The 27,999-nt window shown below is 38.9% G+C and overlaps 1 protein-coding gene across 1 annotated transcript; it reads right to left on the reverse strand.

The window, feature by feature from the left end:
* Nucleotides 1-4,587: 4,587 nt before the first annotated feature.
* tead3a (TEA domain family member 3 a) lies at nucleotides 4,588-27,999 on the reverse strand. The gene is made up of 15 exons (XM_053317961.1): nucleotides 27,948-27,999; nucleotides 27,776-27,881; nucleotides 21,346-21,400; nucleotides 16,552-16,792; nucleotides 11,874-11,938; nucleotides 11,615-11,677; nucleotides 9,447-9,458; nucleotides 8,930-9,040; nucleotides 8,778-8,821; nucleotides 8,597-8,658; nucleotides 8,035-8,168; nucleotides 7,737-7,907; nucleotides 7,103-7,243; nucleotides 6,851-7,003; nucleotides 4,588-6,482 (listed from the first exon to the last, which is right to left on the reverse strand). The coding sequence occupies exons 1-15, from the start codon at nucleotides 27,997-27,999 to the stop codon at nucleotides 6,369-6,371; spliced, it is 1,524 nt and encodes a 507-aa protein (XP_053173936.1). The 3' UTR covers nucleotides 4,588-6,368.

Here is a 27,999-nt window from a genome sequence, read left to right on the forward strand (position 1 = left end):
CAGTGGTTGTACCTAAATTCAAATTAAAAGTAGGCTACTGTAGTCAACTGTAGATATTTTTTACTTCCACTCCACTACATTTCAGAGGTTATAGTATTTTTACTTCATTTATTTGACAGCTAGTGTTACTTTACAGGTAAATAAACATAGCACAAAAAGTAAGGACATTTATGTTTGGTACAGTATAGTATTTCTTTGTTGTAACCAGGGGCGATTCTAGGATCAGACCTTTAGAGGGGCTCAGCACCGAGTGAGATGTTAACATACAAACCCCCTGATAAATTACTATCACTAGATAACATAAATTACAAGAAATATGAATACATAGTTGAGCTATTTATAGTGTCTAATAATAGTGGTTCAGAATAAACAATCACATATTTCTACAGGGAGGAGCCAAAGATAGTTAATGAACCTTGATGGAAACACAAAATATTAATGACAGAACTATCCAAAGTACATTACCTGTTAAAAACCTGTTAATGTCCCATGGTGCCACATTTGTAAGGAACATGCATTTGTGGGATGAGCATCAGAGCTGAGTATGTGGGTTTCACCTATGAAAAATGTATAGCCTATTTCTGAATCATTAATCACTTTATAGACAAGTTATAGGCCCTTCATTTATGTTAAAATCAATTTGGCTGGTTTTTACAGCAGACATTTGACTTGTCGCATGAAGCACAGGTGTCAATAACACTGTTAACGATCTATGGTTTTCCTACAGTGACATGCCAAAACATCTTCCAAGGAAAAGGTCTATTATAAGAAACTTCACATATTACTTTTCACAATTGTTTTTGCTTTATTTCTCATACTGTCTGTTAGCTTTAGATTTACTAATTATTCTAGTCTTCATCTCATGTTGATTCATCATGAGTGAGTCATGATGAATAGCTATCCAACCAGTATTTCTGCTGACTTTGGCAAAATTTGAAATTATACAGTAGGCTAAAGACATATGCATTTTTATCGTGAACCATTATTCTCCCCATGAATCATAATTACTGACCTTCATTGCTATTACACCTAATCTACAGATTTATGAATTTATTGTGCACCTCCTTGCTGTTATGATTCACACTATAAAATAACCAGGTGCTACATGTACACAGCATGTACAGCTGATACCTCATAGAATGTGAAAAATATTGATTTAATATTGGTCAGTGACAAAAAATAGGCAATAGAAGCAAGTTGGAGATTACTTAATTTTTTTATGGTTTTGTCCATTTAAATGTCAATCTTATCTGTTCACCATCATCCGGAAAATGGAATAGGGATCATTTCATTTTAACAATATTTTGACTTCACAAAAAAGATGTCAAACATCCAGATGAAATGGGGAAAAAGCCACATGAATGATTTTTTAACACCACTGAACTAGATCATTAACTTGAAATGGCTTTGCATGCCTCAGTCAGATTTCAGTAGGGTGCATGATGTTTTTTTTGTTGTTGTCTGAATTCTGAACAGCATTTGTGACTAGATTAGTAATGTACAATCAGGCACATTTTAGATAGGTGAGGAAGGACATGACATAAGCAAACGTTAGTCAAACAGCAACGAAATTGGGAGGAATCTTATTGAGAATAAGGACAGATGCCATGAAGGAAAGACAGGGAATACAGAAAAGGAAAAAACTAAGAGATAATATGAGCACATGTTCTCTGCATAACCGGATTGCTTTGGCTATGTTCTGCAGGTGACATTTTCTGACCACACCCTTCAACTCAACATTGCCATGGCAATAAACGAATATCATAAGTTCATGTAGGCTATGTGCAATTTGATGTGAGCATTTATGACAATATAAATCATTGTGGGTGCAGCTATACATGCCCCCTCTCCATACAGCCTTAGCAGAGAGGGAGAGAGAGAGGGAGAGAGAGAGAGAGAGAGAGAGCGAGAGAGAGAGAGAGAGAGAGAGAGAGAGAGAGAGAGAGAGAGAGAGAGAGAGAGAGAGAGGGGAAGGAACGAATCAGGCATTTGTTTGATCTACTGGTAGTGTAAATGTATCAACTCAGGTGAAATTAAAAGCTTTGCACAAGACTGTATTGTTAGATTACATTTGATAGTTGAAGATTAGAATGGAAAAGGCAATTCAGACATGGTTTATGGACATAGTCTTATCAATGTCTGAGTAGTTTACTGATTGAAGGTGCGATACAGACATGAGCAATCTAACAACAATGTGTGCTGCATTCATGTACTCTTGCAATTTTGGAGGGCTTATGGGTAAGAACCACACCCAGCCTGAGGGATTTGCATGTGTGTCACTGTGTGCCACTTGTAGTTCAGGCAGCATAGTAAACTGAGCCTTCACAGACAGATAACTCTGTGACTAATGCCTACCAACAGAGCTACCAGGACTGGAGTGACCACTAGTGGAGGTGGACACTTGTAGGAGTTGTTCATAACCTTGACAAGGTTACAATGAAGATGTTTTTATGAAGCTTTGGCGCATTTTCTGTCAATGTGGGAAAACGTGAATGCCAATGCACTTGGCTATACTGATTAAATCAAAGAGGACAAGAGTTAATTTATATTAAGAAAAAAAAGCTTTTTTATTTTAGGGTGTAAAGAAGAAAGAGAGCGTTGTACAGAATGCAAATTTGTGATATATGGCTATATAAATAAAGCTAACTAACTTTCACTCTGTTTGAAACTATAAAACTGAAGTGAAAGTTCACAGTATCACTTATAGTTGGATATGGACTGCTACACGAAATGACTGCTATCACTTACACTTGGATAGCTGCCAACACATACAATGCGCAATATACTATATGACTTTGAACGTTCCTGGGAAACACAACACACACACACACACACACACACACACACACACACACACAGGACTAACAAACTGATAGAGGAAGCTCTGTTGATAGATGTCAACCTTTGCCGTATAGATGAGCTCTGTATTGTGCAGAGGTATGTATAGCATTAAGTTGTAGAGATGGCATATCTATAACCATCATGAGATTCATTACTGAAGTAAAAGTAGTGATACCACAGTATAAAAATATTCCAGTGAGTGAAAGTCCTGCATTGAAAATTGTAATGGGGTAAAAGTACATTATCAGCTAAATGTACTTTAAAAGTAAAAGTACTGATGGATTAGATTCATATTACAGTTGCATTAAGATGTATAGGAATTAATGTTGTAGTCAAGATTTAGCTCATTTTAACTGCTTTATGGTTGATTACATTTCGGGATTACCAACCTGACAAAGTGGGCAACTGTCCAAAAACCTCAAATTCACTGTTGCCAATTGGTTGCATGTAATTTTATGAATTGCAAATTGATCTGATTAGGAATTTGCACCATTAAAGTAAAATGTCAACTCAGACAGGTTTTGGATTATTACCTTAACTTCAGACTTGTTCTATAAAACATGGCCACAGTGTCAAAATTTTGTCAAAGACTTAATTTGAGTTTTTACTCTGCTCATACCTGAATAAAGTCGTGTTAACTACCTCAAACTAAATGATCAACTGAAAACCTGTTATGATAGTTGTCTGGGTCCTGAGCATATAAGAAAGTGTGTGTGTGTGTGTGTGTGTGTGTGTGTGTGTGTGTGTGTGTGTGTGTGTGTGTGTGTGTGTGTCAGAGGGGCTAATATGGATTGAATGACACATTTTTGCCCTAGGCTCCCCTACCATGTTAATCCAGTCATGCTGTTGAGTATTTTGATCTACGACAATAAAATCATATAACAAATTTTAGACAATTTCTGTTTATTGGCAAAGTAACTAGTAAGTGGAATTGTCAGATAAATGTGCAGTAAAAAGAAAATGTTTCCCCTGAAATATAGTTGAGAGCTTGTATAAAGTAGCATCACGTAGTAGTAACACATAGTACTCAAGTACGTGCGTCACAATTGTACTTGGGGAGAATAGTGAAGTAAACTTAGTTGTTTCCTATCAGTAACCTTTTCTGCATGAAGATTAAACTACTCATTGTCTGCTGGTTGGTCTGGCTACCTTCCATATCGTCAGACCAACCAGCAGACAATGAGTAGTTTATCGTACCACAGAAACCCATGTATTCTTATTATTAGATGCTTGTGTATCTGACACATCCAGTTTTAGCTTTACTGGCATTGTTTAATTGTGTACAAGCTTGTGCATAGACATAGGACAGACAGGGGTGTTGTGTAAATATGAATAAGGTTACGCAACTAAAAGGAAGATAGAGGATATGTGTGTGACACGTGAAAGGGTGACTGGGTGAAGGTGTGATGCATGAAGAGATGATAAAGCTTCTAACTCCACTGATCTTATCAACTTGGTAGTTAAAATAAAGTGAGGTGACACAGCACCATCTGCTGTAGCACACCAGAACAACAACTTCACCAAAAATAAACATAACTTAGCCACATTGCGATTGATATTATGAAAATGTAGATTAAATAGCGTGGAAGTAATAATTCTAAGAATTAGATGACAACTTTCTTTGAAGTCAGTTTAATAATAAATGCTACAATGCATTTTGGTTGGTCAAGTCTTGAGGTTTTAAACACAGCCTTAAGTTCCAAATGTATAAACACTCTGAACTAAAAAACTCTGAAGGCCACACAATTCTGCAAACACCATGTGATTTTATTGGTACAGCATAAAGGCACAGATTTAATTCACTGAGCAGACTTGACCAAAGGAGTGATGAGGCACAGCCAACACACACAAAAACAATACAAGTTTTGGCTGACCACACAGTGAATATGGTTATTTAAAAGTGAACCTGTCGGCTCTCACTTTCACAATACAAAGTCAAAAGACAACTCATTGTCACCCCCCACATGGTTAACAATAGTCCTGCCACGGGATGAGGACATGACAGAGTCAAATAACATTTACTATTAAAAAACAATGCTGGTAGTTATGTGTACCAGAATTAAAAACATTACATAGAAGGAAAAGAAAAAAAAAAGAAGCAAGTGTCAGCTGGATAATCTGTTAGTGTTATCAGGCAAAACTCTACCCCAGTGCACTGTGGGTGACCTTAGTGTGGTATGTACCATGTTCTGCATACATCAAAAAAAAAACAAATAAGAGACAACTAAAACACCCATCATTTCTGATGTTTAGAGTAACACTTCTAGCTGTGCTGGTAAAATACAAAAAAAAGATAATTCATCTTTACAAAAATGAGTATATTTACCTTGTTTTGGCTTATAAACAGTACCATTAAAAGTGTAGTGTACACATCCTATACATCAGTGCTCCTCAGGTCAAGGCTTTATGAACCAAAGCACATTCTTATCCCAACTCACGTGGAGGTAGAAATACTGCAGCAAGCCCAAACAGTCAACGTAAAGAACAGTATTGTGTACATGAAACGTGAAGACTGTACTTTCATTCAAAATGCTGCTGACACCCAAGTGTGAACTGAACTATTGTTGTTTCCAAAGACAAACTAGCCAAAACTAAACACTTCCTTGAGATTTGAGCTTTCCCTCTACAAAGTGTACCACCAAACAGAAAATACTCTTAAAGTGATTGCTCTCTTTGCACTTTAACACAGTGTTTTCATTCAAATATAAATACAACTTTGTCGTCTTTACATGTAGTGCATTATACTCTGGGAAGAGACACACTCATACTTTCCGCCGTACGTTCTTTAGTATGTTCTTAATGTTGATTACACCGACTGAAGATCATGAATCCACACCAAGCAGTGATAGAGGATACACCATTATAGGCTCATTCAATTCCTACCTTTAAGTGATACTAAAAACTGTAGAAGAAAGTCATTGTGGCATTTACATTAACACTGATTAAATGCTTTGTTTTTTTCCAAAGTATATTCAAACTCGTCCCACATCAGTCACACCTATGATGTAAATGTATAAACTTAAAGTTCCCTGGAAATTAAGAAATCAATTTCTAGTGTGTGGCAGCTACATTCTTACTGTATATTATTTATACAAGGGAAGAATATCACATATTACACTTGATTTAATGTTGTGTGGCTCTTTTTCTGGTAAAATACTTACTAAAATATATACTTAACTGTGATATTTTGAGTTTCAGTGTTAGACATTTCTGTGACTGAATAACTACATAATAATATAACACTAAGTGACAATTTACACCAAGACCACATTTTGGTCAACACCCATTCAAAATTATTGTAGTGTTTAAGTCATGGGATGTTGCTGAGAGATGTGTGCATAGTTTGCAGTAATGGAGATGCATACACATTAAACAAATCACAGGTGTGACTACAGTGTGACTGTTGGTCTGTTAAAACAAGTGTGTTTTTCAGTACGGGAGTGGGAATCTGTGTGTTTGAGTTGGAAATAGGGTTTATGCTGTATGTATCAAAAAGTCTGTGGAGAGTCTCTGCATGCACGTACATGCTAGTCATTAACTAGTCGATAAACGTGGTACTGTGCTCCGTGTTCACTGGTGGACACTTCAAACACAAAGGCGATGCACAGCAGAGTCTCCTGAGTTTCTCTGTTGGACACCACCTGACAAGTGACAGAGAAGAGTTTGTCGGGGGTTAGGATTTAATAATAACAAGACTTCAGGGGAGGGTAAAGTGGGAAACCAGATGGAAATATGAATATCATCTTTACAAATAGAAAAGCAATGTTAACAAAATTGTAAAATTGGATTATCTGAGATTAGATTTGTTGTGGAAGCGCAAAAGCTGATAGTTTTACACATCAGTTGTGGAAAGTGTGATAGTGCCCTAACAGTCACCATCACAGCTTGACTGCTGCAGAAGAAAACGCACAACAGAAAATAGTTAAGACTGCATCTAAAATGCAGACAGAGCCTTCTTTGTATTACACTTGTTGTAACAATTAAGTGAAATCAACATAGACACATTTACCTGTAGGATGGTGAAGTTCTCCAGTACACTGTTCATCATGTATTTCTCTGGCAGGTGTTTGAGTTTGTGAATGAAGTTGATCATATATTCACACATGGGTGAACGATGTATACGGAACACATACTTCCCTCCTTCCATATGTGCATATTCTGTCTGGATGGGGGAAAGACCCGCAAAAACACCTCACAATTAAAACATGTTCTGATATGAAACCTAGTCATTTGCATCAAAATACAGGGTTCATTCTCTCACCTCAACCTTCTCCACGACCTGTTTGCCAAAGGAGCAGACCTTTGTTGAGACGCTGATGGTGATGTTTTCTGTTCCACTGTACTGGCTGCTCACACCATAGAACGCACCAGAACCCTCCTCAACGTCACTGCTCAGATCCGCCTGGGACAAGCACAAGAAACCATTACTAAGAACAGATATCCTTAGTACCTTGTCAAGTGAATAGTAAGGCATGTCCAAACTTTTGACTTGTTCTGTATATGTGTATACCTGCATAAATTGTATTTGTTGTTTGGTTTTTATTAACTTTACATCATTAATACCTATAAAATATTATCTGTGTAAACCCCTGCTCCAGCATTACATTGGCTTTGCTTCCCCCATGTGGATTAACAAGGTATAACTTCACCAGTCTGACAACTGTACTGGCTGTGGAAAAAGTTATGTAATGTGAATATATGTCATGAAATCTAAATCTAAATCTTTGGTACATTTTGTGGTATCAAAGTTGTAAAGTTTGCTAATGATCCCTTGATTGCTCATTATATTGTTACATTCAAAAGACTTCCTTTTCTAAAACATACCACTTACAATTCTAGGTTATGTAAAACAAACAAAAAAAAAAAAACACACAGTGGGAGTTGTGTGTACCGACCCAGAACTTGACAAGGAAGAACGCGTTGTGCGGTCCTTTTTCGTACAGTTCCTTCAGGCCTCCTTTCTTTTCAGAGAACTTGTCGTAAATCTGTCTCACATCTATCGACTCCAACACAGGATCACTGTAGCCTGGGTTTGATGGGCCAATATGCACAAAAAGGTGTTTATACTGCAGGAGAGGAAAGGAAAGGAAGAGGGAGAGAAAAGGAGAAAATAAACACTTGTTTTTGGCAAGATTTTAAGATTTTACATTGTTGACTCTTCTTTTAGAAAAAGAAATGTCAGAGCCTCTGTACCGTCTCTCTGTCTCTGTGAGTCTCCAAAAAAGCAGAGTACTCCAGTAGCCGTAGTTTTGCTGAGGCGATGGTTCTGTCTTGCCACACGGGAGCTGCTATAGCTGCAGGGCGATGGGGAGACAGGGGCTCATAACCTGCCAAACATTTATACAAGGACAACACAATTAACATATTAGTAATCACATTTAATTAGTGAAGTCACTGGCTGTGTCCAAAATCACTACCTGATTCACTCATTCACTACTCCCTATATAATAGATACTAACTAGATGTCATCATTTTGTGTCGTCACCATCAGCTATAGAGTTGCGCAATGGTAGTTTTCACATATTTAAAATGTGGAGCATTGCATTGTGGGATTGTTAGCAGAAAGCAGTATACATTGCCATGGACTTTTTTCATTCCATGGTGGAATATTTGAGGGCTCTATGTAGTGGAGACATTTACATCATGCTCAACATTCAGACACTCAAATTAAATGGCTGAAGGTAAATGTAGTGCACTATACAGTAAAAAAGAGAGTGATTTCAGACATAGCTACTGAATTTGTGTTGACACTTACTGATGGGTGTGGGGACAGGGGCTGGTAGTGTAGTGTATGGTGGCTGTGCAAAGGGCTTGATGCTGTAAATAAAAAATATAACAGCATGAACCTAAAATGAGCAATTATACCAATCTAAACATACAAGCATCTTCAAATTTGATTTTCAAATAAAGCCATCTAATCTGGTGGCGATGCTTACTCCTGAGAATGTCCAGGCTGTCCTGGCACGGGGCCGGGCCAAAACTAAATGAAAGAAAGAAAGGGGAAAAGAGAAGATAGTATTACTCAGACTCTGATCCATGAGGTAGAAAAGAACAGATGTGTTGGTGTGTCTGTCTGTGTATGTCTCACCCTGACTGGTGGAGGGAAGGGAGTCTGGGGTTTCATTACACTAGCAGACACAATCTGAGCTGATGAGAGGTTGGCTACTGTCTGTAGTGCTTTGTCTTTGGAAACCTGGTCCTGAATGAGACGTACAAGGGATAATGCACAATGATGATGCTCCATCTTGAGAAAAGCCAGTAACATTTAGGTTAACATTCCAGAGCCAGCCAACCTTCATGGCCAGTTTAGACAGCAAGCCAGCCAACATATATAATACTTCAGCATGATGCAGTAACTATGGGGGAAGACAGGACAGGGTGCAAAGCAGATACAGGGGGGATGCCAAAGCAGTAGGCGCACCAGGCTAGCAGAGGCAACTGGAGCCATCACCAGTATTCCACTAAAGCCACTGAAAACAAAAGAGTAATGAGCAAGATTTTTGAGTCTGGCAGTAGCTCTGCGTTGTGGACTAGCAGTAATTTGATGCCAACCGCTAAGCACAAAGCCTGAAGCAGAAAACTGTAGTTGTATAACCAAAACTTACCAAGTTCATGGCCTATGGCAAAGAAAAGATGTTATTAATTAACGTCACACACACATTTTAAGTAAAAGCAGGTCACAGAATCACTGTTAGGCAACAAGAAAAAAAACAACTCTCACTAGGTGCATCTCCTGGAAGTGACTATATCCAGAACCCACCATGTCCAACACACGCTAAGCTCAAAAACATCTTAAAGCTGTTTTCTGACATTTAAATCTGGAAATATATGGGCCATATAAGGGCCTAGAAACTTGAAAAAGTTACTCTCTCCAACTGTGTATTAGAGAGCAGCAAGTTAAATGCCTTTGCTTCAAAATGATGTCACAAAGAAAGTCTATTACAGGGCAGGGTAAAACCACAAGAAAAGCGCTTACACAGGAAAGATATAAAGAAGAGTGAGAACGTGGAGATCAGAAATGTATTAAAGGAGAAAACTCAAGTTCTTCAATCAGCATCAAAGATGAGGGACACATTTGGTAAAAAACTCCTTGTGTGTTTTGTGTGTATGCATGCATTCATGTGCATTGCTACAGCTGTGCACATGCTGAGGGTCAACCATGCCAGCTAACCGAATCTCATGCAACCATCAGTCCAATCCCACAAGCCTCTTGAACTCTGTATAACTCAACAGTATTGCCACGCACAAACACACGCACGCACGCAAACACACAAACACACACACACACACCCTCTTTCCCACAAATTATGACACACAAACACACTCCAAACAGCGGGCCTCTACACTGAGCAATGCCACATATGGGCAAAAAGCAAATGATTAAGAGAAACATCAAAGCATAAAAAGCACCCAAATAAAAATGTCTGGAAATGTGAGTTCGCTAAGCTTTAACTTGCCACGTGCAATTCCCACAGCCATTAATTAACGCTACCTTAGTGTCCAATTCACACTACCGCTATCATGTACCCAACCCTTCATAAACTGGATTTACAGTCCTCCAATGAGGTGTTGCAGAGGTCCTGACCTACATGCCAGTGGTACAGGAATCATGACATCATCACAAAATGTATTTGTCATCAGGCCATGTGCTGCATTAATTGTAAATCATTTCTACCTTCCTGTATTCAGTTGATTGCAACCAGCAGGCTTGAACTATGTCCTTCATTAACTTGTACCACACCATGTTGGCAGTCAAAATGATGGCAAAACATTCAGCTAGTCTAAGTTCACCAGTTATACTTTTTAATTTTTGAGTGAAACACAAATAAGCCAACAGGCAATGGTAGGCAACCAACATGCAGTTACATTTTTGAGGAGGTGAATGTCACTCGTGGCAGAACCACCAATGTAAGTAGTATTGAGCCTCCATTTGTAGGGACATTAATGGGGCTTTTCCACTATACAGTTCTAGCACTACTTGGCTCGACTCGACTTGTTTTGTTTTTTTTTGCTTTTCCATTAGGGATAGTACTTGGTACTTTTTTAGTACTTGCTCTGGCGAGGTTCCAAGGGAGCTGAACTGATTCTAAAATGTGACATCAACAGACTGCCAGCCACTGATTGGTCAGAGAGTCAGTGGAAGAGTAATAAGCCGTCCCACACAAGAATCAAACCCGGCATTTTTAAATACCGGCAACAATAGTTACAATGATTCGGCTCTCTTCTTTTGCTTTGTGTGTGACAAAAGGCACAGGCAGAGCAGCAAGTACAACATCGCCTCCATGTCCTCCATTGTTTATGTGTTTGTCTCGCGTAGAAAATGAAGTCACGGCAGTTTCACGCAGCTGTGCTATGACGACCCCACCCACGTTGAGGAAGTACTATAGTAATGGAAAAAGGGTCGTTCCTGGAACCGTACCGAGTCGAGTCGAGCTGAGTAGTGCTAGAACTGTGTAGTGGAAAAGCGCCATAAATTGCCATAAGCTCTGACAAAGACTATCAGTGAGTCAGTCTACGGTGATTCAGTGGGTTAAGTTGCATTCGGGCCACGTGCAGAGCGAAGCAGTTAGCATGGCAGAGTCAGTGAGCATGTGTACCTTGAGCTTAGACTGAATCTCACGAGACTTTCTCTTGGCCAAGACTTGCAGGTGACTAGAGACCTGAGAAAAGACAGGATGACGGAAAGAGGACGGTAGGAAAAAGGAAAGGAAAAGAAAAGAAGGGGGGATGTGACTACAGAGGGAAGGGGGATGTTAGTTCAGGGGGCACCCACCTTGATGCTCGCCTGATATTCTCGTACCCTCTTACGTGCCAGAACCTGAATATGACTAGACACCTACAGAACCAGGGTTAATGTTATGAAAAAAACACATAATTCACAGGATGAATTTTGAATTTTTAAAATCACTATTGGCCATTAATAATTACATTACAATTGGTACTAAACAACAAAATAGAAAAAGTAGCTACACCTTCCAAATTCTACAACATAAAACACATGTAGATCATCCTCAATAACTATCTGTGCATACCTGTTTGCGTGTGCGTGTCTTTCCTGTTCGTAGCTTGATGTAGCGAGCTATCAGCTCATTTCGACCTAGAAGTGAGAAAAGTAAACAGATCAAATCAACAAAGGGGAGCACATTAAAACACACAGAAATACTGATTTTCTGCCATCAACAACTTGGTGATTCATAAAACCTTTAGTTAAGGAGAAAATAAGTTATTGATGAAGCTGATATAACCTTTAAGGAATGGTGTTCCACGTTGTTTGTTCTGCTTTACACAGATGTGCACTATAAACAAGGGTTAAACATTTTATTTTAAAATCATGGACACAAAACAAGCCCTGATTGATACTTTTTTCCCCACTTTTCATGGATAGCCCCTAAAACATTGCTCTACCCTCGTCAGGGTGAGAATTATTGTCCTGCAGAGACTAATTTCAGATTTTTGTCCTTGATTAGCCCTCAGTATCTGCCTAGAAGTCAAAGTAGACCTGCACATTTTTAATCACACCACCCTATGAAGGCAGTCACATTACCACTGGTTCAACCTACATCATTTGTTCACAGACAAAAAACATGATCCAGAAAGTCAATGATGATATAAATTCACATTAAAACAAAATGAAAGCTGTAAGATTCAAATCAAAATTGAGGATGTGTAGTGATTAAAGTACAATCATTCCACAACATTACAGTGTTTTTCAGCCTACGTGTCTCTGAAAATAGTAACGGACCAAATACAGGTTTTGGTTGTACTAAAATCACCTGTCAAGCTCTCATAAAGAAAGATGAGGATGATGGTGATACTTTTCCATCCCCTGAATGGATTTAACATGAGTATGAAAATTTGAAGTGACAGCAGTTTCTGTGTCTGTATGCTATTCTTATTATAGACAGCCTTTGTTAATTTTGAGTCAGATTTGGCCTTGTTCTCTGGCAGAGCTCTACGTAGACAGAGTAACAGTGGAATGAAGCGAGCAGAGGTCATCATATGGTTAACAGACTTCCAAATTGTGGTCACCGCAGACTGCCTGGTCAGCTATTTCTTTCTCTGCCTCCCCCCTGCTCACACCACACCTGATGAATTGCTAATCGTAACTGGTGCTCACTATTCACTCAATGGCAGATGTCCGAATTAGCAGGAGGTTAAAAAGAGGTTCAGAGATGATCAAGTGAAGGCTCACAGACTAATTCCATGACTGTAATCATCTATCCCATATAACACGAACACACGGACATCATCATCATCACCATCCGTCTTTCTGGGAAGTGGTGTGATGCTTTAGGGACTTAGGCTGAGTCACATCAGCTCGGAGGACTTACCAGAACACAGTATTTCCCAAATTCAACACAAGGGGCTGACTCAGACACAGCAGTCTGCTCTGATTTCCAAAACAGGACACACATACACACACACACACACACACACACACACACACACACCTCGCAGTCTCCACAAAAAAGGCCATGGTCATGTCTGACTTCCTGAGTGTAATTTACTCTTTGATGTGAGAACAGTGGGAACAGTGGAAGTTGAATTATGACACTGAATAGTACACTGAAAGATCAGCTGTGCTTGTCAAAAAAAATCATGTGACAGACAGTACACAATACAGAGAAGCGAGAAAAAAAAACTAAACTAAAACAAACTTGACCTTAACTTTATTTGGTCATTCTTTCATTGGGGTTACAAATTTCAAAAAGCAGGAAAGACCTGATGAAATGTTATTGGCCAGATTAACACAAACAGCAGGGCATCTTTCAAATATCAAGCCTGTCTGATACAGATGGGATTTATGGAAGTTGCAACTGGGTAAATAGGGTGACTATCTGAATGGGCATGGCTTTAGTTAGATTTAATATTAAGAGTTTTAATATAATGTATTAATAAGTACTGAGCCAAAAAAATACCAAAGTGTTCATCAACAATAACAAATTAGTGCCCATTTATTGTAGTAGATTATATTTTGTTCTTATATTTACTTTCAATGTTACTAAAATATCATTATAAAGACACATATCATAATGAAAAGGTTTTATCTGTGTCGCTCTGTGAGTCCAAAGGGCTGATCTATCTGCTGATAATCCTAATTTGGGAAAACATTCTCGACACCTTAATCCAGGGTGACATCATGCTAGTAACATATGACTGACAGCACAGAAAGCACAGAGACTGGGGATCAGTTTCTGGCTTAGTTTAGCAGGAAGAGGAGCAGCACAGCTCACATGCATGGAGATAAAACGTGATTATAGAACAGGGATCCTCAAAAGGCTATCTATCTGTGGACCCTGGTCTAATCTTAAAAAAAGAAAAATCTTGCATAAAATATTATTATTATTAAATGTGAGTGTTCGCGTGAGTCGGAATTATCCGTTTTATCGCTGGTATGGATGTGTGACTCCAGTCCTTCACCGTGTGTATTTTGGTCTCCATGCCAACAATGCGCTGATAGGCTGTGACTTGTTGGGCAAGCGCAGTTGCAGTGCGACCCACATTTTGACTTTATACTTCACTTTTGATGCACAGCACTAAGAACAGCACTACAGTTCTTTCCTCCTTTCTTGTGTCCTTTGTGCCTGTATTTTAAAAGAAAAGTGTTGATATAGTATTTATTGGAACTTATGTTAAAACGAAAAATAAGTTTTGTTTTTGAGTATTTATTTGATTTTTGTTGTTTTTATGAAAAGGACATTTCATTTTGTTGTTAAAATTAAAAATACATTTTATAGTTGAGTCATATAATTCTATTTTTCTACTATACACCACTGTATTGTTAAGTTGGTTGGTGGTGGATACATTGATTTGTTGTGGCTTGATCGACTAATAAACGGACCTTTGACTTATTGAAAACAAATTTTGTGGACCTTTAAGATTTGTATTTGAGGAACACTGTTATAGAATATTCTGGGATTTAGTATATTGTTAAAAACCTTTAATAGTTTAGATGTTGTTCTTTCCTGGTTTTAGAGCTGAACTAAGTGATCTAAGTTCCTGAACATGACTGTTGTAGCTAAGTTGAATTAGCAGTAAATGGTTCGAACTGCTTAACCACGATATCCATATTTATCCACATGAGATACAAACATGCACTGTAACCCATAAACGCTCTTCCAGTTAATGAGCTGGCCTTATGTTTGAAAAGACTTCAATTAATTAATCTGTTCAAGTTGCACTGGCAGTCTGCCAATACAGACTGCAGCATTTCTGTTACATCTTCTACACAGCTGAAATGTGAATTTAAAAAATGCTTTTTAGTAGAGAAAGATAAAGCTAATGGTAAACAACGGAATAGCTCTTTTGGCCATTTTGCACACACTTTTGACATGCATCCTAAATTCAACTCATTGGGTTTCCAGTGCACTAAAAAAATAAATAAATGTGGACATGGTTGTCCTTCAAACTGGGAAACTTGAAAATGAGAAAGTAATGTGTGGATGTGGGTAGGCATTACACATCACTGTAGCTTTTCAAAGTGTGAATGTGTGTACCAGTGGGATTATCCCTGTTTACTGACAAGGAAGTGGGGAGGGGGGGGGGTCAACACAAGGAGCTCACGCTTCCACAAAAGGAGAAAAGGAGAAAATGCTGCGATGCTGAAACAAACTTTCCCTTCACATATCACATATTCCGCTTCCCTCACAAACCACACATACACAAATGCATCACACAGGCTGCTACGGACAAGAACGTCAACACTCAGCCAAAACAAAGAAAAAAATTGCTGGGAATGTTGGGTGCTATCCAAAGCCTTCAATAGGGTAGGAAGAAATGGTCAAAATGTTGGGTGCTAGCCAAAGCCTTCAATAAGGTAGGAAGAAATGGTCAAAATACATCAAAGCTCTACTCACAGGCAGCAGATTCTAATAAAAACAAACAAAAGACATATTGCATGTGTGTGTGGTATACAGTCCTGTAGACCACTATGAACTAGTCTCTAAGCAATTAGTTCCCCTAGAGAATAATCAGACATGTTTTTTTCCATAATGCTACCCTAACCTGACCTGAAACACCATCTTGCTCTCTCCTTTGACCCTTAAAGAGCTGCCTGCCATAATACCTACGATCAGATCACCTAGGCACAAACTAAGTCTTTACAAGGATCAATATCCCAAAGTGCATTCAGTAGTTCACTAGAGGCCTTTGCGGCAAAAGGTTCAAACTATATTTAAATGTTAACTTTTTCATATGTCTTTTAAAGTTGAGTACAAAAAAAAATCTCTGTATACACAATAACGCAAAAATGACAACAAATACTCAAACAGGCATGCTGGGCCAGTAGGTGGCAATAATGTCAACATATGCTACGTCCAGCTAATTTCCCTTTAGTGGTAGTGAGTTAAAAACAAAAGCAATAGTAAATAATAATGTATTTAAAATGATTGACATCTTTGGGTCTCTGTCAATTAAGAGTACGGTATAGACCTGCTTAGGACCACGACACCAGGATATTGTTTTCTACATTATATCATGCTGTACCTAAATCAGACCAAACCGTGACCCCAAAACCGAAGTATATACTGAACCATGATTTCAGTGTACTGTAACACCTTTAGTCATTTTGTATGTAAAGAATACCACCAGGCCTTAAAAACAGACATTCAGACTTAAAGTTATTGGCTTTTGAAACAGCTGCAGAAGAAAAACACTTGAGACGAGGAGAGATGTGTGCGTTTCTGACAGAAATGTGCTGTTCCTCCTCACCATACATCTTCCCCTCGTCTGAAAGTATGATCTTCCTCCTGCCGCAGGGAGGGTAGATGGCAAGAGCTTCCTGAAAGCTCTGCTCAATGTCTGGACTCCACACTCCCTCAGGGTCCCCGTCCAATCCGCGGTCCGCCCCGTCGGCCAGTCCGTCTCCATCATCACCCTCCTCCTGCGCCCCATCAGGGCTACCACGGCAACTCCACTCCGACGCAATGATGACGGCTCCGGCCACAACCCACTTTCAACACAGAGAACATCTTATTAATTTTGTGGAGCTGTATGAGCAAATGGAGAACAAGAGATGACAAATTCACTGGGAAATATTAAAATAATTTGAAAAATGAAATGTATTTGATTGGTTATTACTACTAATACGCAACAAAGATATTCATAAAAGTTAAAATCCATTACATAATATCAACATGCTAGTGGCAAAACTGACCCGTCTTGAAACTCAGGTTTCAAGACGGGTTTTCTTCCACATTAAAAAAGCATTACACCAACATATCGACCACAAACTGAGAGCACGGAGCAGTATTTGTTTTTATAGCTGATGAATTCACACAAAGAGGCTTCGCAATCAGCAAAATTTAAAGAAATGAATGCAGCTTTCCCATGTATGTTTTGGAAACACAGAGCAGCTTTAAACAATCTACTCCAAGTAATATACACATCCTAAAGTGTATAGTCTGTGTATAATCAGGTAATAATATACATAAAACATTTTTGTGGTAAGAAAAATCTTTTACACAGCTAGTTTCAAATTTAAAACCGGCTGTATTTGCTTGAACAATGTAGAGCTACGATGATTAGTCAAGTAATCAAGTGTATTGATAGGAAATAAATCGGCAGCTATTTTAATAATTGAATATAACAATTTTAGTCATTATTTTTAAGTAAAACATCAACAGCCTCTTAAAGGTGTGGATTTGATGCTTTTTTTAATCACATATTCTCACAAACTTTCTCTGTGTGAAAACACAGCACTTTGAAAAAACTCGAACAGCAGCAACTCCTCCTCCCTCCTATGTCCCACCTCAGCACTCCCTTCCCCCCTCCGCGAACACGCACTACAATAGTTTGCTGATATAGTTTTCTTTTTCCCCGTGGGAGCGGCTGGAGGTGGAAGCTTTTGTCGGTCATTGTCAGTCGATACTGTCTGTTTACGGCTATGGGCTCTGTGGATCCACAAGACTCTCTTCCGGGTGGGGGTGCGCGCATGATTACGTATTGCGGAAGGGGAAAACAGGCAGGTCGCTCGGCCAATCATATCGTTCGGACCGAACGATGTGATTGGTCAGAGTTTTCACAGAATATTATGAGAATGGAATAATGATGAGTTTCTATGCCTGGTGGATCTCTCTAACATTTTAGACTGCCATTACCTTATTAATAGCATTTTAACCTAAACAAAAAAATGTGTAAAAATGTAACAAAGGTAAGGGTAGCTTTAATGTCTTATGTTTTTGAGACTGTAAGAAATCTGAAGATGTTACCTTACTATAATGGGCATTTTCCACAATTGTCTGACATTTTATAGACAAAACAATTAATTGAGAAAATAATTGTTAGTTGCAGCCCTACAACAACATTTGGTTTGCAATGGGAAGTGGCTTTACAACCAACAAACCTAATTCCCCAATGAAACAGTTGAATGAAAAACACTATTATCACCAATTGTGCTGACTACTCAAAATATGTTACTCCTACCTACAAACTTTTCAGAGATTAGAGTGCATTATTGAATTTGAAATTGAAAGCTCTAAATTTGCACATCACAAATTAAATATCAGATCTGTGAGGTTTATGAATGAGGCCCAATGAGAGGCCCTGCACTTCTGTCTCGCCAAGCTCCATCACTAAGATATTGATGGATGGACAGGACCAGGATTAACTCCACGGCTGCCAAGAAGGGCGACAGATTACTTTGGACTCCACATGTCTCTACACTTCACCTCGAGTGAGATCAGATTCATCTGAAGTTGTTTACAGCTCCCCATTGGTACCGGGTGTATTAATAGCTCTGGCATTCGGGGTTAAAGACCTGACAAGCAAAATGGCAAAACGCTGTGAACTTGTAAATTTATACAGACACTGACCAAGGTCAACAAATACACTACCAGTTGGTTGAACTATGAAGGCTACCAGTCTGTGCTGATCACACAAATAAGTTAAAGGAGCAACTAGTTAGCAATGACAAGACCACTTTGCCATTTTCCTCAGCGAGTAATCCATGAGAAACTAGAAAAGGCAATCGTTAAGCCCTACTAACTTCCCAAAAGCCTGCAACCTTGCCTGCGTAGGCTACATGAGGAAATTACACATTCTTTTGTTATTGTTGAGGATGCTCCAAGTCTCCTCAAACGCAGGCACACATATGCAACATGAATGCTGCCTGCTCTGTAATGTTTTCCAGAGTGTGGCTAACATGGTCCCCGCCACAAAGGAACCACAGAGGATCAGTGTGGTCGCAGAGCTTCCCCCGCTGCGGTGTGCTTATTGGACACACTCAGCGCACGGCCTTCCCAGTTTCAATCACTGCTGACAGGACTGTGCTGTTGCCATAGCGATCAGACAGACCCCAGTGAGATGGTTAGGAAAGAGCAAAGCCTAAAAGAACATTTTGATATTCAAGGGGAGGAGATGTGACGGTCTTGAAAGTTTTATTGTGCAAGAAGTTGGCCAATGGGAAGATGCTGTTGCTTTAAGGTTGGTTTGGCCTGACTGGAGCTGATTAATCCTAATGTTCGGTTTGGGGTCCTGGAGACTCCTGGCCCTTTTAAACAGCTCAAAAAAAAAAAAAAAAAAACACATACAAAAATTTGTCTCATCACTTTTATAATTCATGACATTTCCTAAGTTTCCAATTACTCATTGTTTGTGTTAAATGCATCTGGGGTATAATTGACCTCAAACTTCAAGTTTTTAAGTAACATGACTATAGAGCAGGTTTCAAACCTCAGGGTAAATATTAAGGGTCACAAGATGATTAATTATACCACTTCATTTTTTTCAAATTTGTTTTTTTAAAACTTCTGAAATACTGGATACTTTAACCTCTTCAGGCCTCTAAAAGCTTTAAAATATAACAAACTGACATGATGGCACTTTGGTTGAACCTCTCACAGCTTACACACCAAAAAAGACAATAAAATGTGATGATGGATCATAGCTATACATTGCCCGTGTCACAAGACTAGAGCTAAAGCAATTGGTTGATTAATCAGTTTGTTTGATTGACAGAAAATGAATCGCTGATTATTTTGATAATCAATCAACTGTCATTTTCTGAAGGAAAAAAAAGCCCAAATTCTCTGGTTCTCTGGTTTCTTAAATGTAAAACATGTATTATTTCCTTGTTTGGACTAATGGTTTATGGTCACGGCTGTATTTTGTCACTCTAATCAAATGTGCGAGCTCAGCTGTAGCAAATGGAAAGATTTCCAACTGAAAACTTGAAAACTACATAATGTTTTAATTAAGTCAAGAGGAAAACACATTCAAACTGAAATAAAGTAGTTGATTTTGCAGTTGCAGTTATCATTTGTAAATACATAGCAGTGGGGTCTGTGGGACCCTAAACAAAAAGATTGTAAAGTCAACATCAACACAACATGGGATTGTTAACTTTGATTAAATCTCTTCAGTTTACCCCAATGTTAATGCAACCTTACTGTCAGTACACATTGCTCTATTATTATATCAAGACTGAGTGTAATGCTGAGCACTTTGGCCAAGATTTGGGACAGGATACAACTGGGGTGTGCGGTCACAGCTGTGATGCAGAGTTAGGACATTATACACTGAGGGCATGTGCAGCTCTGCCAGTTTCAATATAGCTCCCAGTGGCCAAAAGGTCAGGTGTTTAGTGCAGTGAGCAGCCAGTACAGCATTGAGCTAAATACAGCTATGAGCTCAGCAAACACTGACAAGACACATGCACATTACAGTCTGCCTGCTGCTCCAATGGGAACACCATTGACATTATGAGTAGCCGGGCTAGATTTCATCACAGCACTTTTAAGATTTCCAGGGCTTTTTTCATCAGACTCAAACAGGCTTGTGTTGTTACTTTTAAAACAGCCACCAAACTTTAAGTACATAGATTAATGGGATCCTAAAAGTCCAATCACAAATCACACTAATTTGATTTTAAACAATCAGCAAGGACTCGAACAAAAACGCTATAACGTTATTTGGCTTCTGTTGAACCCACAGGACCAGTCGCACATGTTGGTGAAACTTTCACAACAAGAAGAAATGAATCCCTCCTGCCAGCATGTAGTTAGAGGGAAAATGAAATCACATTCAACGGTGGGAAGCCGTGAAAGCAACTGTGAGTTGGCGAAATCCGTCGTTGATCCTAAATAAAGGAAGGAAAAACTCAATGTAGCCGAGCCCGACAGTTATTAAAACACTATCTGAAGCTTGTAAAATGTAAAGAGAAATGTATTTTTGTATCTTTCGGTGGATATATTAGACACAAGCAGCTGCTAACACACTCGAGCTGACATGCTAGTTGGTTAGCTTGCGGGCTAATATTACCTCAACAAACTCCAAACTAAGTCCGAGGGACGCCTAAAAAGTCATTGTAATTACAACACGGGCGGTTGAGGAAAGTACAGAGGAACTCCCTGTTAAACACATGAGGCTCTGAATCAGCAAAGCGGTAGCGGGGAAAATGCGAAATATGTCAAAAATCCCAAAACTTCAGGCAGACACGAAGCGAAGCAGCTGCTGCAGCGTGAAAGTTGCAGCACACAACAAAGAAGTATGTGAGAGCGTACTCACCTTACAAAAGATTGCCCTGCTCCGCTGCTGCAGGCACACACTCCCTCTCCTCACACTTTGGTTTTATAAAGCAGATATGCTTTGTGAATCGCGACTTTTTCCTCGTCGAGAAATAAAAATAACCGTGTTTGACAGAAAAAAGGCGGAATGCCAAGTATGAGTTTGGTATGAAATCAACGCGCGGACGGGAACGCACAGAGGCGTGGCGACGAAACACGCGCACACGCAAAAGTTTTGTGGGTCCCAACGCAAACTCCTCCCATGACATCAGCCTGTGATCCAAAGAGTAGGGGGGATGATATGGAAAGGCTGTGTTGTTTTTTTGTCTTTCAAAGGATACATTCAAACAATTATGCCTGAGATTTTAGGATGATTTCCGTTCCTGTTAAATGTCCTTAGGATCCAGTCGTTTAGTGGTCTTAATGTAGGCTATTTGAACCCGATACACAGCTGTTAATGTAGCCTATAGCCTATTCATATCTATAATGATGCTTGGGTATGTCATTGGTTGTTATCCTAGGGGTCTGTCTGAACAAGTAGCACAGAAACAAATATGGGCCCTGTTTTGTTTTTTTGTTTTTCAACTTATTACGGTAGCTTTATCTGTTCAGGCATTTAAATTCAGGGCCCAAAATATGTTTGGAAATGTGCAATCACAATCTAAATTGACATGATGAGGACATTAAGGTGGATCTTGAATCATTAGATAACCTTATTTCTGTGTTGCATATTCCTAAATGAATGTGTTGAATCCAACAACTACAGGCCAAATGTGATTCTAGGTGATATAGCCTAGAAAAAGTGTACATAATGTAAACAGAACAGCAGGACTGGGAATTACTAGGTGCCTAGCAGCTCATTTCCCTTTTGGATCCATATGTTAATGTCTTCATGGTGTCATTTACACACACACACACACACACACACACACACACACACACACACAAACAGTATCATTTTCTATCATAACTGTATCCAAAACCAGACATCGCATTGAGGTTTAATAGAAATGGCAAACAAATGTATTCCACAGTAACATAAAAAAACACCCAGTTTTTTCTTTTTTTAAATTGCAGTACACATAATATAGGCCTGGGTGTATTGTTAAAACTCCACATTTTCACTCTTTATAGGACCAATATCAATCCATAAACTAGCTGTTAGTTTTCTTACCATTTTAAATTGTATTTAATTTAATGTACCAATAAAAATACACATGGAGTGTGGTTTTATTTGCTGCTGGTTTATAAGTGGCTATATGCACAGCAGGAGGCACTCAATGAGACACTGCATAGTAATTCATAATCATTATTTTCACAACTCAAGTTTTTATTATTATTTTCTGCCCAAATGTTATAGTTAAGTACTTTAGATAAGACGAAAAGTCAATTAAATGTAACACTGATTAGTTTTCGATTAGCAGTGTGATGAGCTGTCAAAGCCTTTCAGGGATCCAAATAAGCTTGAGCCAGCCCTGGTTAATGATTTACATCACCTACAGTATTACTCTCCCCATAATGACGGTGCGCAGTAATTGGAGGAAAAGGCCTTGCCAATGCAGCCGGTACGTAACAGTGATTCTATTGTAAAAGCAGATGTAATGGCCTCTTGACAAAATGTCACGAGACTGACAAAGAGACTTAGACCCTCTTATTCTCAACATGCCCCCAACTGCTGACAATAAGCTCCTGTGTAAGGGTACAGATTATGGGCTGACATCTGATCTGGAATCCTGTGGGTCCCATCGGTCCGGCAGGAGTCCCAGACACACTTAGGCCTGTTTTCAGTAACTGACATCAGATCAGTACTGGCCAGTGAGGGTTGATGCTGAACATTTTTAAGACTTGTCTGCTCTACCTGCACCTATTTTGTGTACTTTCAGTGGTGGACAGTAACGAAGTACAAGTAATTCGTTACTGTACTTAAGTAACTTTTTAGCGGATCTGTACTTTACTTGAGTATCATTGTTTTGTGAGACTTTATACTTTGACTCAACTACATTTGGAAGAGGAAAATCTTACTTTTTACTCAACTACTTTCCAAAAACCTGTCGTTCCTTTCAATGTTCCTTTCCACAACATGCATGCATGACCAGCTGCTGTGACAGGTCCAAATGAACGTGCACCGCAAGTGTACCAATCAGAACACATCGTGTGTCGAGCAGTTTTGGCCCGGCCCCCTACCTGGCTACTTGTCCCAACTTGCCTTCTCCTCCATCCATATCTCTATTAGCATTCATTTGACAAAGTTTCGCTGTCCAGTAGCCTGCCCTGCCAACACATGGAAGTTAAAGAAATATGTGTCTAGTGTGGTTTTCCCCCTCCCTATTAATTCCTAATCAGGTGATTTCCATTTAGTATGATGTGCTTATGATAATTTCAAAAGATATCAATACCAGATATCACAAATGGAAAACATTTTGTTTTCAGGGTGGTGTTAGTGGGCTTTTTAACCTTAAATGACTTGATTGAGTGTATAAAGGACATACCAAGACATTGGAACTACATTACACCAAATTACTTTTACTTTTGATACTTAAGTACATTTGAAGCCAAGTACTTTTATACTTTTACTTAAGTCGACATTTAAAGGGAGCACTTTCACTTTTACTGGAGTAATATTTTACACTAGGTATCTCAACTTCTACTCAAGTACGTGGTCTGTGTACTTCGTCCACCACTGTGTACTTTAATACTCTGAATTGATTGACTGAAATGTGATTAGGTATAAAAGTGACAAGACTGAAAAAACATGACAATCTTGGCCATGACAAAAATAATAATTGTGAAGGGGAAGAAGAAAAGGACCAGGCGGGACAGGGAAAAAATATCAACCTGTTGACCTGATGTTGTCTTTTGATTCGGCCACTGGAGGGCAGTATTACCTAAATCATGGGCATTTCAGAGGCCAAGGCCACAACTTTCTTGGTAGTGATTGATTAAAAAGTGACTGCCCTGCCAACAAGCAAGCTTTCTGTAAGCATACAAGTGTTTTGTTTTGTTTTTTATTGGTCCTGTGAGTTCAGGAGAGCATCTCAGAACACAAAGGCCAATTTAATCTTAAACTAAACCAAAATATGTAATGTAATAAAAACGACACAACACAACCTATACGATTTAAAGCAAAACTAATCAAAGACTAGAACTGACAATGACTTGCTTGTACTTACTGGTGATAGAAAAGTGCCTGAGACGGAAATATACATTACAGTAGATGACAGATTGCCTAACTTCAACTGGATTTCCCTGGAGTGTTTTCTTTTTTGGGACACGTACAAACATGTCTACAACTCAACCTGCCCATACAAAGTTGTTTCTCTTCCCCAGTGAGGTCTGAGGCATCAGTGGAGATCAGGTAATTATAGGTGGTTAATTTTCCAAGCCTTTAGAAATAGATGAAATACGGTTTGTTTTTATTTAAAACCTGTCTGAAATGATAGCTTGGCATTGGGATGGATTTTGAAGAGGTTGTCACCCTCATTTAGTGTATTTTAACTCTCAATAATTCCCACCTCTGTTTAATCTGCCCTCCACTCAGGAACAGACTGGAGGGCAGATTCTTATTAGAAATATTTATTTTAGTCTCCAGAATGTAGGTATGCTGGAAAAGGAAGAAGGAAAGAAGCCTTTGGTGTTATTTACGTCACCTTTGTCTGATTTAACAGAGCAGCAGGGAGTATAATCTGTTCTGCAGGAAGAATCGTCTACTTGATATTTAATCATAGCATTAGTATTATAGAATGAAGATGGTGATCATGTATATGGTGAGAAAATAATGCTGCATACATATAAGTGCAATATCCTTGTTAGAGTTAATACTTCTGGAGGTCACAGCTGAAATATACAGTTTCTCTCGTTTTTTAAAAGTAATTAATACTTAAGAGGGAAGTAGGGAGAAATACAGAACCTGCAGAAAAGTGGGACTGTTCCTAATGTATTCCCTTTACAGCTCACGAACTGCATTTGCGCAAATCTGCCACTAGAGGGGGCGCCTCAATTTTCTAGAATGAAAATAACGGTGGAATAATTATCATGGATTTGATGTAGGTCTATGTGTAATTAGATGCCCTATTTTATTGATTAAGTGTTTGCTTCGCCTCTTTACTCTGACTATTATTGATCTGTATTGATTTCAACAAAGATTTCATTTAGGTTCCAATTCAAGAAGGCCTAGACCAAAAAAGTGACCTTACTTAAACTTTGTAGTATAGGCGCATTCATAGTTTATGAGTTTACCGGATCAACGTCAAATGCGGCAGTTCTTCAATTGTCAGATATGCTCAGACCCAGCCAATCAGGCCCTTGATCCAATAAGAAAAGAAAAAAACTGCATCAACCCACCTGTTGAATAGCAGGTGAGTAAACCTGTGCCTGTGCTATTTTATAACTGAACCTGGCCATATTGGGATTCAAATTTAACAGGCTCAACGAACAGCCTATAGATACGAACCTTAAAATGCGCAGATGGTGTAAAGCCTCTCAGCCAGGTGAGCAGTGAACAAATTAGCTTCAGTGAAGATTCTTCTATCGAGTTTGTAAGCCCTATTTTAAAGCAAAATATAGAAAATATACAGAAGGTAGCTTAATTCTTTCTGAGGAACAATAGGAAATGTGAATACAGGGCCTCCCACTTCTAACTTCTCACTTTATTTACTGTAGGTTGTTACTTTACTTGATCCACTATAGAAATCTTTGAGCATGTTTTTTTGTTAAAATGTCTTATCTATCAAAGTAATAAGATACACAATGCCTTAACATCACTTGCAGGTAAGTCAACACCCTTTGCTGCGTGCAATATGTATTTTATAACTTTTTCAGAAGAATTGTTGCATTATTTGATAAATATCATAAAGTAACTCACAGTTTTCGGTTGGGCGGTAGGGATTGAACCACTGAAAATGCGTTTATTACAGGATTTCAAACCTTTAAAGTTGCTTCACAGAAAATAAATAATTGTGAGATGAAGCCTAAACGTTATCTTTGCTTTGTAATTTTAGTTCAATTCAATGAAGTAGTCCTTCAACAAAGACAATCTACAGAGCATATTAGACTAAAGCAAAACAAAAAAAACAAGTTCAGAGAATGTAATAATGGATAGGCTACTTACTCAGAGGACCAAGAACTATTAGCAAGCACATGCTATACTTATCTTGTAGTTTATCATCAAAATATATATAAATTACATTTGCGAGATGAACGTGAAGTATATATTCTGAATACTTTGTACACTGTCAGAGAGTTAGACATTAACATACTGTAATTGTGTACTCCAGCAGTAGTCTATAAAAGGAGACTGCCTGTCCAACACTTGAACCAACTTTAAAGTTGAAAAGATAACTCAGTGCTCAGTCTGTCTCACTTCAACAACCCTGCACCTGCTCTGAGGCTTTCCCAGCAAAGAGGCTGCTCTCCACTGTTGGAAACACTCTGACCTCTTTTTGTTGTTTTCATACAGGCAGGAGATTTTAAGATGCTTTCAACTTAACTAATTGATCAATTTAAGTTAACTTTTTGAAATAAATGGTTGCAGACCATTTATCTCATCTGCCAGTAATATTTAATATTGTATTTCAGTGGAATAAGGACAACCGTGAATGCTTTGGGACACAGAATACTGGAGCAACAGACTATATTGTGCCCACTTTTCTTCAAAAAGTGACACTCCCAAAGATACACGCCCCTAATGTACAGTATATCAGTATTACAGTTATGACACACATTGACACAGAAGGCCCATTAAACAGGCCTAGATTTTTATTTGGAAACAATATCCTGCATCTAGCATTTTATGATTCTGTGTGTTTGTGTAAATATGTCTGTACATACAAACTCAACTAAGCTGCTCATGTTACTGATAATAGAAGAAATAACAATGTGAGCGTGTCCTTGTGTGAACTGGGTGTGAGCACCAAAAACACACTGTTATCAGATTAAGCTGTCACACTCAATTAAATGAAGACTAACATCATAACTGTGGCACAGCCTTTAAAAACTCTGCATGACATCTTGGGCAATGATTAACTTGTTTTTGTATGTTAGGTCCACTGCATGATGTTTCACTGTTGCTCATTAGAAGTGCTGAAGGATTGCTATAAACTACTGAATGGCTGCTGTGTATTGAAAGTACATCTGCCTCTACAACTGTACACTACAGTCTAGCTGTGACTATATTTGTCCTCCCCTCCTTCTTTCTCTTGCAAGGGGACAGGAGAGTCAAGAGTTGGATGGCTGCCAAAAGAGGCCGGCCCGCCATGCAGCTGAAACTTTTACAAGCCAAGCAGGAAGAGACACAGGGAGTGATCGAAAAAGAAACGGAGGAAAAAGAAAAAGTGAGAGAGACATCTGAGCTCTTTTCTCTGCCTCTCCCTGTCTCTCTCCTCTCTATGTCTGTCTGTCTCTCTCTCTTTTCTTATTTCTTGTTAAAGCTGTACTGTATTTGCCCGCCTTCGTTGGCAGGGGGTAAGTGTAGGGCTGGAGTAAGGGACGGGAGGGGAGGGGAGAAGTTTGGAGGGGGGGCATTGGGTTCAGAGAGTTCAGCTGAGGAGAGAAATAAATTCATAAACAACAAAGGAGACGTGACGTCAGGTTGAGGGGCTGTCCAACCTGCTGGCTGAATCTGAGCCTCCATGGAAGAACCGGATTGTTCGTACCACAT

The sequence above is a fragment of the Scomber japonicus genome, chromosome 4 (genome assembly GCF_027409825.1).
Source record: "Scomber japonicus isolate fScoJap1 chromosome 4, fScoJap1.pri, whole genome shotgun sequence".
Classification (NCBI taxonomy): domain Eukaryota; kingdom Metazoa; phylum Chordata; class Actinopteri; order Scombriformes; family Scombridae; genus Scomber; species Scomber japonicus.